Consider the following 12,511-nt stretch of genomic DNA (forward strand, 5'->3'; position numbering starts at 1 on the left):
GCCGTGGCCATTATGCTCAGTCTCACAGCAGACCGACTGGGCTTGAGGGATGAGGCACAGAGCTGAACCGTGAGCTCTGACACGGCTGCACCAAGAGTTGTGCCAACTGGCTAATTAATTCCCGCTTTATTTGTGAACAGGAAACAATGGGCAGCGATGTGCGGGGCCGGTCTGGAGCGGCACACGAGGGTGGGGGTGGGGGGGGGGGTGCTGTGACTAAGTGTTCAGCCTGCTGATGGCAGCCTCATTAATGCAGGGGTCTGGGCCAAGGAGCTAGAGCTCGACACCCGCCATCACTGAGGCCTAATGTCTGTCGCTGAATAAATGCCAGGGTAAGCAAACACAGATAAATGAACACTTGCACACAAGCTCACAGACATGCTGAGGATGGACTTCACCTGTCAAACACAGGTAATGATTAATTCCCTTGTTGGAAATGGGGTTTCGTATAGTGACACTGAAGCAGACTAAACTAAGACAAAGGCAGTTTGACTCAAACAATTAACATACCCAGTTTATACAGGTTACACTTAGCATACAATGTGTACCACTTTAAGCACTAAAGCTACACTTTCATAAATGAAACTTGTTTGCTATCAGTTATTAGGATATATTTACAGATTGTGAGACTGTTGTCAAAACCACATGTCATTGTAGCTGTAGAAAAGGTTGTAAGTAGGTGGGAAGAGTACCATCAGCTGTGGCAGTAAATAAAACAGCTTTTATCTTCTCATGGGAATGAGATCTTCTAGATGAAACCAGGATGGTGGACAGCATGAATGAATGTTACAGACCGCAGTAACTTTAAATGTAACAACACCTTTCAAGGATAAAGACAAGCTGTGTGGGGAAATAAAGGTGCATGTTGAGCCAACATGGAAGGGGGAAGTGAAGGTTATTATTACAAGTATGCAAGACTTATTGATCTAAACAGTCTCACATAAAGAGCTTCAACAGACATGAACAACTTTTGTTTCTGTGTAGGTTTCTAATTGGGGTCAGACTTGAACAACTAAGTCATATTTTCACAATCTGTGCATACAATAGACCCAAATAAAACTGTTAATAATATGAATATTTAGGAGAAAATAAATTTCTGAGGACACTATAAATAATGAGATGTATAAATTTAATAAAATGCCAGAAATGAATCATTCATTTATATAAAAGGTTTGTGTAATAGTAATAGTTTTGTTAATTATTAGGGAAATTGAACAATGTGCAATTTTAAAGATACAGGGAAATAAAGCTTTCACTTCCTTTGGATTGAGAAATGCAGCAAGAAAAACTGCAGCGAGCAACTGTGTTCAGTGTTATTACCTTGCCACTGGCACTTGTGTAATGAGTTTTATACTTAAGTTGTAAGACTCAGGCAAGTAGCAAAAGAAAGCAATGTCGGTGTCTGGAAACTGACCAATCCATTAAATTAGAAAAGGGATTATACATTGTTAACAAAGCTTAGGCAGGCATTTTGGGATAAAAAAAGCAAATCAGAATGGCGAGTTTAACTGAACTGCTGTAAAATGTGTAATAAAATCGGTAAATTATTGAGTAGTTTTCCCTTTTCCCTTAAAATTGATCTCTTGCTGTTCACGTCCGTTTAAGGGTTCTGGCAGATGTTGATTATGTGTTCCAGTAAACAAGTGTAGCTTATTAGCATTTCAACCTTAACCTGAAACCTGGATTAGTTGAAGAGCTTAAAGCATCAAGGGAGGGTTAATGAGGATATGAGTGAAGTTTGTAGGCGGCTGCGAGCATGTCATCTCTTAGATCTCCAGCTAAGCACGTTTCCCAGGGAGGGAACAGGGGAAAGAGGCCAGTCTGGCCATGCGTTAATTACCCCGCTGCTAGCTAGCTTGCTGGAACACAAGTGCACAGTCAGCAGGCACTAATTAGGGTTTCTTTTATTCAAACTACTGTTTTTATTGAACAAGGTTTAAGCAGCAGGGGGCAGGGGATCTTGCTGCTATAAATTGCAATTTTCACACAAGAGCAGGAAATTGGGTCTGCTGATGCTTCTGCGTCAAATCAGACATGTGAATTTAGTTTCCCACATGACGCCACCTCCATTCATTTTTACAGACATTTGAGCAGAGCATCCCATGCTGATAGATCGAGACCTTTGAAAAATGAAAAATATTATAAAGGAGAGGAAGAAAAGATGGTTGCGTTTGATCTCAGCAGGGACTGAGGTATGAAAATCAGCCAAGTGGCCCAGCTGTGTGTTCTGCCTGTAAGAACTGAGGACCAAGGGCCACTTTGTGGTACTTGAGTCATCCTACCTCTGACTGCTCCAGGAGTATAACCCAGTTTCTTCTTGACCCCACTGTCTTTTTGTGTTTCTGATATACTCTTCTGACAGTCTTTACATTTCACAGCCATCATCTGTTAATAGTCACTCCCTGATGAAAAATAGAACAGCTGCTCTGGCCTTGCCTCTGACAGCAACCTGCAAGCTCGTAACTTTAAATGTCTCTTCTATGCACAGATTCACCCGCAGGAGAGAAGGCAGAGCAAGGCGAGCATGGTGATCTGGAGCTCTTGGTGAAAACAGAGGGAGGGGAAAGTGTCAAAGACAAGATTCTGTAACACAAGACGCAGCATGAGAGTGCACTGAGCAGTTAAAAGGATAGTGCAAATGGGAACACAAATTGGAGCTAATTATGTAAACTCTCCATCTGAGCCTTTTTTTTGTGGGAACTTGTCAGTGTATTGAATAAAGATTTCAAGTGACAACTAGTCTATGAATTTCACCTAAAAGCAGTCAAGCACATCTCTCATGGAGTTAAGCTGTCAAATGATCTTCCATGCCTGGTAAAAGACGGGGCTCTGCAGAGACGAGTCCTGTCGAAAGCCAGGAGAGAGCTGGCAGAGTCTTACATGAGGGCTGAGGCCTAGGTCTAGCTGTGTGTGGCAGGAGCAGACATGCAGAAGGTGATCTACAGGGGCTGGATAGTAGTGTATACATTTTCTCTGTTCACTTTTCCTTATGGCACCCATTTCCTCATTCAAAGCGAGGGTCTAAGGACAGAGGGTGTTGCATGCTATACAGATTGTAAAGCCCCTTAAGGCACATTGTGATTTGTGATATTGGGCTATATAAATAAAAGGGACTTGACTTGATAAAAGTGATTTAGTCTAAATGAAAAACAGCTTCACGGCTTTTGATGTAACACAGTGTCTGTGAAAGGTACTTTGAAGAGCAGATGAAAAGCATTTTAAGAGAATGACGATGAGAAAAAAATAGATTGAAAGCACACTTCTAGGACCGGCCGTGCTGTGAGATGCACGCTCCATCAAGAAAAATGGATTACAGCATTGGGCAGAAAAACTAATTGAACTCCAGTTGTGCCTCGTACTATGATGTGTCTTAGTGTGTCACATAAAGGAAGAGCAGAGAAGTAGTGTAGCTGATGGCTGCACCATGTCACAAGCCTGCCTGAGTGAGGCAACAGACGTTGGCACTTAGCAGACTCCCTCACGCTTGCTGATCTCCTGGGGGTTGGCTGATTACTGTGATTCTGAAATTACAGTCTTGATGAGCTGGAGCATTTTACAAAAAAAACTGCCGCAGAAATGGGTCAAGCTGGGGCCGAGTTTCCACTCCGAGAGAAACAGGCAGGAGGAAAATGAACTGTAGACTTTTTATGATTGAATAAATAAAAGCTGACCAACTGGATGGGCTGTAATCAATGTCTGGGAAGTGATTGATCTTTTGAATATATCTAAAAAGCTCACTGTAGAAGCAAAAGAAACTGATGGTGGAGAATATGCAAGTAAGACTGTGCAGGCATCATTGAGACCACACATTATTACAAAATGTGAAAGTACATTTGTTTGTATTTAAAAAGTGAACTGACATTTCAATGATTTATCAAAGTAGGACTGTGCAAGAAAACGATAATACTATTGCAATATACTTTTCCTTAAAATAAAAATAAAAAATGTTTAATAAATGTTTGATTTAATTCATCGGACTCACAAATGAATCAGCACTTCATTAAAGATATTTCATTTGTTGAGGAAAACAAACTGACTGAAAAAAAAGTTTACTTATTTTACAAAAAAAAGATTGAAAAAAAGATTTTATCATAATATCATCATATCATTGTTTTGAAGGTTCTACCTCAGATTTGCTAAGTGATCCACTGTTTGACAAATGTAACCATAAAGAATAGTTTCAAACCACATTTAACCGTATGGTTTCTTCAGCTTTCACTCAAAAAGCAGCCTTATCCAGCCATTTATCCTGATAATTATTGATATTGAAAGATATAATTTTTTTTTACTGTGGTAAATTTTTGGCCATATCACCCAACACTAGTTCAAAGACAACAACACTGACTTATGGTTAGCATTTCCATTTGTCAGTTTGTCATACATTAATCTCACTGGTCAGAGCCAGTAAGTCTCTCACTGGTGAATGCTGACTTCAGCTCTCCATTTGTGTTGCTGCTCCTCACACTGTGAAGAGTCCAAGTTTGTCAGCAGTTGAGTTGAGAAATTTAAACACATTGAATTAACTGGGCCAGCTCTGACTGGTCTGCTGTTAAACCGGGGCAGCAGATTGCGTCTGAAATTCACTCACATTACAAGATCATAAGGGCAAAACTACTCAGCCGCAATCTGTCTGCGAGTCTGACAGTAACCGGCTCTTCCTGATGGTGAAAAGCAACCGAGACGGTCAAATCTAACACATGAATGTGGCGACAGCTTTGTGGTACGCACACAGGACCACACTTTTGTGGCAGGCCGACTCTTCAGGGGCGTTGAGGGAGGGATTAATCAGCAAATTAATGGCCCAGTTCATCCTAATTTCCCTTGAAGACAGATCTATGGTCCTTGAGCACAAAAATATTCTCGCTCCCTTTCTGCTTTTAACACAGAGCTGCAGAAGACAACCAGGCCAGGGTTGGCATGGGCATCTGACGTGGGGCGGGCAGCAGGATTGTAACAGCTTGGTTTGTTGTGTGGGATGGTGGTGGTAGTTAATTGTGTGTGTGTGTGTGTGTGTGTGTGTGTGTGTCCCGAACTCAGTACTTACATTTCTGAAGTCCAGTGTTCATCTGCGTGTGGGGGAGAAGCTGGAGGGGGAGGTCACCTGGCCCTGGCAGACAGGCCAGCATTTCACACAGACACTAATGCAACATGGGACACACACTTCTCCTCACACTGCAGAGAAAGAGAGAGGGAGAGAGGTCAGCAGTCAGACATAACTGCAAGGCAGCACATGGTGCGTGGTGATACAGAGGCTGGGTCCAGACTAATGGAACTCTGTGGCTGGTCCCTGGAGGCACAGGGCTGAGGGAGACATAGTTACCTTTCAATTAGAAACTGATTCACACCTGGAGCATCAGGTAAGGTGACATTTGATGCCAATAACAACTTCAATTAAACATCAAACAGCTGAAGTAAAACGGGCAGACTGGGCCTGAGGGGCAGGCAGCTTTAAATCGACTCAGTCCCTCCTCCTCCTCACCCTGCATGTTAGTCAGCTAGTTGGGCCCTGCTACCTGCGCTTTACCTCTCCGCCTCCACCAGACCATGGCGGAGGAAATTAATGACTCCTGTACACTCGAAAAGAACACACTCAAGAGGCCTGGCGCTGACAAGTTAGTGAGTCTCTGATCGATACTGCAGTCCTCTAGAGCGCAAAGAGGCCTTTATTTTGGGGACATTAAACAATGGAGCAGGCTGGGGCTGTGGAGAAAAGAAATGAATAAACAGGGCTACTGCTCCAATAAATGCCTGCCACTTTGTGCAATAACCTGATGTAATAGAGAGGGAGAAAACGTTAGCCATGCTCCACTTGGCTTACTGCTGTATTCAAAACACCACAGATGCTTGCTTAATCAGCACTGAAGAACAGTCAGGGAGCAAATTAAGCCTACAGAGTCTTTGCCCTCCCCTTTTGCTGCGTGGAATCAGAAGAGGGCGGCAAGTGTGCGCAGACAAACAGCGTCTATGAGAGAGGCAATTACCCACAAAACAACCTTGGCATGCCTGTCTGCCGCAGGGTGATGGCTTAAAAGTGTCTTCCCCCCTGCAGGGAGAAGAGACAAGTGGAGGAAAGAGTGACAAAGCGAGAGAGAAAGGTGGAAAGAGAGAAAGACGGGTGGCGGGTTTTGGGTGGTGGTGGGGGGCTGAACTTGCTTTAAAAAGCAGAAGCTCAAAAAGGTCAGGATGACAGCTCATTTAAATCCTCCCAGCGATAGGAGAAAAAACAAGCCTTAATGAAGCTGCCAGTTCTACACAGATACCTGAGAGTGTTGCACCTTGGGGTGCTGCAGGGGTAGGGCGGCAGGGGGGAGGAAGGGAGAAAAGGGTAGAGAGAGGGGGAGACAGGTTGGTGGTGGAGCTGCAGTCTCGAGACAGATCTGAGGATTTGGGGGGTGTTCCGTGTTGCTGATGCTGCGTCACCCTTTCTGTAGCCCAGCCTCCCACTCCTTTCACCCTCCTCCCTTCCCCTTGCTTTCTGATTTACAGCCTGGACCGCCATATGGCAGCAATCCCTGCCCTCGATTCAGCGTGTCACCATGCATTAACTTTAATTGGCCTGATATGTTATTCTTTTCCCTCGGCCTTGGAAGGATTTTTAGGTACATAGCGCCTTGATGTCAGCAGGCAAGATTTCCAGCTCTCTCTCATTTATCAGGGTGCCAAGATTTTACGCAGCGATAACAGCAATCTCTTTGACAACAGGCAGGTTTGGGGTGAAGGGAAACTAAATATCAAATGCAACAGTGCCTTTGCTACGGCTTTCAAAAGCAAAACGGTTGCAAGAGAGTGACATGGTGTGTGTGTGTGGAGGGGGGGGGGGGCACCAGCATTTGTTATAAGAACATACACATCAACACACTACAGGCAAAAAAGAGCCAACAGACCATCAGCCTACCCCCTTCCTGCCTCCCCCACAGCGCCCCTGAATGTCAGAAAGCTGTGCAGTGGGGAGTGCTGCAGCAAAGGTCAGCCTATGGTAATGCCCCAGCTGACACTTTGCTTTGCAGCGCAGCGCAGAAGGAGATGAAACCCAACAGACAGAAGCCCGACGTCTACTGACTCGCCTATCAGCACCACTGCCACAGTGACTTCAAATATACATCATACGCCAAACACTGCCGCTTTCTACAAAAGGCACCCGCCTCCACAGAGGCTTTTTCAACACATGGACTATTTGTATCAGGAGCAGGATGACTACACCTGATAGAGTGCCAAGTCCAGCCAGGGACTGAGCTCACTACAGTTGGAGGTGCCTCTCCTTAGGTCCTAATCAGCACGTGACTAGCTCGGCTGCTGGCTTCTGCTCAGTCCTAATTGCCCTCTGACCACCATGGGGGTTTATCCTGGTCTGGTCTATAGGGCTTGACTCACCCATTCAGGCAAATAGGTGTCTTCCCCAGTGGCTTAGTATCCTTTGTGCTATAGAGACACAGCCCCTCCTGTCCTGAGTGAAAACAGAGTTGCGTCTGTAGAGGCCAAGCTGAGGCAGCTGGGCCGGCCTGTGGAGCAGGGATTGGCTTGGTGGAGTTTAGCCAGGCGTCTCACACTATCAGCCCCGTGCAGACAGACACCACGGGGTTCTCAGAGTATTAGGGGGCCCCCGTGACTCGGCAAGTCTCCACTAGCTACTTACAGAACTGCAATAAAAGTGTGCGAATAACTGTGTGGCTTTCATTATAGACAAATAAAGATGAGCCGACAAAGCAGGTCTTGAGCGAATGATGTGCATCATGGCTTGTGTCGTGTGTCAAATTGCTCCCATAAAAGCTGACCTATATTTTCTTTTCATTCCTCCGTTGGGGAAGGAGAAAAAGAAAGCAAAAAAAAGTGCAAAGACGAGAAGAAGGAACAGGATAGACAGAAGCCATTTCGGAAATTAGACCAGCTGACTGCATTCATGCAGAATCTTTTGATCAATATAATCCTCATCAACTATGATCTGCATTTGCTAGATATTTTTGGGAATTGCATCAGGGTAATTGCATAGGAAATCATTTATTAAAATATCCACCAGTGGTAATGCAGGAGGAAAAGAGGACTGAGAACCAAAAATAGGCTCATTAGAAGGAGAAGCATATAACAATATTAGTGGAGAAAAACAATAATGAAAAAAAAAAAGTGAGGAGGTATGTTTGACTGCTGGTTGAATATCAACAGCTTTTTATACCAATTAAAAGCTAAAGCAATTAGCAGAACCAAGTCACCATGTTGTACATTGCTTGTGCTAACGGCTGAAGGACAGGAGAGTGGAGGAGAAAGCGGGCTGCTGTTATTTTAATTGCATGTTTACCCCCAGGTTATGGGTCTGAAATAGAGCCAAGAAAAAATGTTGCAGTGGAAATTCAATGCAACTTCACTGTGTTGATTCTCTCAGGGACAGAGAGTGAAATTACTTTTCTTTGCAAGCTGAGTCTCTGAATAGGAGGTGGAGAAAGAAAAGGAGCAAAAAGGAGAACGGCTTTTTACCCTTGAATGCCAAGCCAGAGTGTTTTGTCAAAAGAAAGAGGGGAAAAAGCCTTGGCTCTTGAACACGTTAAGAAATGACAGTATGGCCTTCATTAGCCCATCAGGTTTTACAAACAAGAGGTAGAAAAAGATTTCTGTTGCTAGCAGAGGGCCACGGGCATGTTAGGCTATGACAGGCTGGTTCACAGTCTCACACAATGGATCCTGATGACTCCAGCACATCCCAGAGGCGTTTGGGACAGGCCGTTTGCTTTTCCAGTCAGCAAAGACCCCTCGTCAACCTGGACTGTTCTCCCACACCAAAAAGAGAAAGGACGAGAGAGCGGGAGACAGCCAGAATAGTGAGCAGAAGGTGAAAAACGAAGATTTTTGGTTTCCAAGTTGCATGGGATAAAACTGTCAAACATGGAGACTGCTGCAGTAGTGTGGGAGAGGGGAAGACAGCTACTTGAAACTACTCTTCTTTAGAGAGAGGGAGGGGTGTGCGAAACAACTGGGAGGCTGTATGAACGCTCAGTAACTAAACTGATGAAAAAGTGACAGTTCCCTGAGGTGAGATGGTGGATATGGAGCGGAGAGAGACAGCATGCCCCGAGAATAATGCATAGTCCACAGCTGGATCGGCTAAATCTTTGCATACGTGTCAGTTACAGAAGGTCGGTTTCACAATGAGAACACGGGCTCTTAAGAGGAGCTGTGTCCCATGAAACTGAGAAAAGGAAACACTTCCAAAGTATGAGGACTCTTCTTATCAGACTGACCTCATTCCTCCACTCCTCCACTTTTTACATCAGTAGTTTGGATGATGTCCACAGCCCCTCACAGGGGAGATGATGACAGTAATGGTGGCGAGACAAGAGGATGAGAAAATATTGGGCAATGAGTGTCCGGGCCTGGCCTGCCTATGTCATGGCTATTTCCCGTCCAGCCAAGGTCCATTCTTCAACTTAGGGTCAGTTTCACTAATAGACACTTAAGCCCACGTGGCTTCCTGAAGAGCTCTACAAATGTGGAAGGTAGAGCTAAGTGTGCTCAGTCATGTCAAGCCTGGCCAAGGTCAAACAGGAAAGTGCTGGCAGTGCCGCATGCGTGGCATCATGAATGCCAAAATGCTGGGGCCCCTGGCTGTGCTGTTTGACAGACATGTTTACACCTGATAGAAAATGCAGTGTGGATGGCCTGCCAAAACAGAGGGGATCCAAAGTGAGGGGTGCCAGCCTAGTTATTTATTTATCTGCTGCAAATCCATCCAGAGTGCAGCCAGAAGCTGGGCATGCCTCAGTGAGGAATAAGCCAGCCTCCTCTCAGACATGACAGTCTTAAACCACTCGAGGGAAGAAAAAAAAAAAAGATCTGATGTAGTAAAAGAAAAGCAAAGCAACGATCTCATGAAGCAGCAGCTCAGGATTTGATTTACTCACACTCTTAATACATCTCACAGTAATTAATGATTAACACGAGTCAAATTAATCAGCGGCTGTTCTAAAATCATCCATGACAATGTTCAGTGGCTCGGCCTGTTCTTTCTCAGCACTTTCTCAGTAATTAAAATCAGTTGACTTGATAGTTGGAAGCAAATTCCAAAATCCATTGAATAGTTGTTGAGACAGTTCACTTAAAACCACAAATGAGAACCTGCTAGTGCTGGAGGAAAAGTCTGGGAATCACCAAAGTCATAAGGATACATCATATGGGAACCATAGTGGAACCATATTTCAGCTAAATTTAGTGCCAATCTATAGAGTAAGTGGATAAGTGAAAACTTTTACCTGCTAGTGGCACTAGATAAAAAGTAAAGGGCTCACTAAAGTCTGGGGACCATGAATGTCTGTACAAAATTTCATAGCAATAATGGCTAAGATATTTCAGTCTAGACCAAAGTTGTATATGGACCAAAAGACCAACATTGCCATTCCTAGAGTCACACTACACTAGCGTGCTGTATTAGATATGTCAGATGGCGACTGTAGAGAAACACAAGAGGAGCAGAGGAATGCAAGAAAGCACCATGGAAGAGACAGCCTCCTGGTAACCATCAGATCACATAACTCAAGCGCCTTTCATCTCCTCGGTGGTGCCACATCTGTGTTATCTTCGCATATCCCCACATCGCACCAGACAACAATGTGCTGAGTCACATTTTGCAGTGTCAGATGCCAGACTGTGGGGTTTGGTTCTGGACTAAGAAAGCATGGTAAGAACAACAGAGATATAAAGATACCGCACTACTGTAAATCTACTATCTGTGTGTTTGGGTATGTGCAGTGATAAGAATCGTCATACGTCAGTCAGCCGTTTTTCTAAGTTGCTTTAGAAACTTAAAAACGGCTCATCTGTTTGTTTAGAAACCTCAACAGACAGATGAGCTGTGTTGAACTGATCTACTACCAAGACTTTTAATGTACAGTGAAATATGCATGTCCTGACAAAAATGACAATAGCCTTGTAATTCTGACACCACATTTGTTGATATATTCCCAACTCGTACAAAATAATGGATTTATGAATATGCTGTGGCTAAGAGGAAATTATGCAATTAGCCTTCTACATTAAATTCCTTTCAAATCTGAAAAAGGAAATGAGCCAAGTTACCTGTCAGGGGTTTAAAAATCAGATTTTCAAGCACGTTATAACTATCTAACTGTAAGTCGGCCAGGCCTTCTCCCAGTTTAGTGGGAAATAACTCAATGTTCTGAAAGCTAAAGCGTGGCAGCATTGTTGCAGCTGGCGGAAAAGGGGGAAATGAAGATGGAGTGGTTGATTTCATTTGTTAGCAGGTGCATCCATTTTGTGTTCTTCCCCACACCCACCTCGCCTCTCTGAGTCAAAGCGCTTATCAGAAATTGGACACCCTAGTGACAAATTGAGCCTGCGATTAAAGGGAGAAAGAGGAAAGCTTTGTTAAGTGCTGCTGATTGGGATCCCAGGCTGCCCTCACACATCTGAGGTGTGTGTGAGTGCATGCATGTATGTATGCATGTATGCTTGGTACAGAGCCAATAGCAGAGCTGACACCACCACCTCTTCTCCAATCTTCACCTCTCTCCAGGTGTTCCCAAGGCTTACATTTCTGCTCCAAGTACTCAGTAAACAAAACCAAATCAATGCAGCCGTTTCCCCATCTCGCTCTTGCTCACATACACACAGGACATGTATAGGAAAGTACACAGGCAAATCTACATATACACCAGTGATTTTCTCCTCCAGGAATAATGACCACCTTTAGTATTTCCGGTGTCTTCTTATTGACATGTACGTTGTGTTTAACAGAGAAAAAAGTTAAGTCTCAGTGTGTTTCTTCTCCGGCACAGACCCATATTATTGACCCAGCATTAACCAGCCCTGGCCTATTTGTGAGCGTGGCTAGGCTGATATAAGAGGGGGGGGGGTCAGAGCAGCACTGCTAGGCAGAACTGTGCGAGCGCTGACTCTCACAAATCACCCTAAAAGGGCTTAACGCACAAAAACAGCTTCCAGTGTTACACAGGCCTGCTGTGGGAGATTTATCCACTGTGCCATTATCCTAACTGGCCTCTCTCCCATATGAGTTTTGTGTGTGTGTGCGCGCACACACACACACGCGCGCGCACACGCGCGCACACACACACCTAAAAAACCTAATTAGACTTACGGATGGTGCAACTCTGCAGGAGGAGTTTTAGTATTCTGAATTAAAAACTCTTGTTTACCAATATTTACTGCTGATGCGTTGCTAGCACACTGTTTAACTACAACTCATAAAATACCGTTGATTTTAAGAATTTTCTGTCTTATTGTTAGTATCTAAAGTTCCTGCGGTATAATTTTTCAGATATTATGCCGGATCTTTTTAATGCAAGCCAAAGAAAAAAAATCGCACTAAAATTCTATGGAGGTCCGTTGCTTCAGTTCAGTAAGCGTGGATTACTGAGATGCAGGTCTGGTGAATGCATACAACTGGTGAAAATATTCTGCTGCATTGAGAAGGGCAGCCATACAAGTCAAAAACAAATGCCTACATGCCGATTCCAAACCCCGCTGTGTATATGTTCGATAAAAGCTGATC

At 44.2% G+C, this 12,511-nt stretch overlaps 1 protein-coding gene across 4 annotated transcripts in view; it reads right to left on the reverse strand.

The window, feature by feature from the left end:
- The window catches only part of fam222ba (family with sequence similarity 222 member Ba), a 28,763-nt gene that overhangs the window by 4,970 nt on the left and 11,282 nt on the right, over window positions 1–12,511 (reverse strand). For 3 of the 4 annotated variants that reach the window (XM_038708329.1, XM_038708331.1, XM_038708330.1), the window contains exon 2: window positions 5,045–5,172. In XM_038708329.1, coding sequence (XP_038564257.1) covers window positions 5,045–5,126 — 82 coding nt within the window. In that variant the 5' untranslated portion in view covers window positions 5,127–5,172. Of the gene's footprint in view, window positions 1–5,044; window positions 5,173–7,371; window positions 7,495–12,511 lie in introns of those variants that run through there. The other variant, XM_038708332.1, reaches the window with a different exon arrangement.

This window comes from Micropterus salmoides, unplaced genomic scaffold, assembly GCF_014851395.1.
Source record: "Micropterus salmoides isolate LMB-PRFRI ecotype aquatic unplaced genomic scaffold, ASM1485139v1 Ms_hic_scaffold_9, whole genome shotgun sequence".
In the NCBI taxonomy this organism is placed as follows: Eukaryota; Metazoa; Chordata; class Actinopteri; order Centrarchiformes; family Centrarchidae; genus Micropterus; species Micropterus salmoides.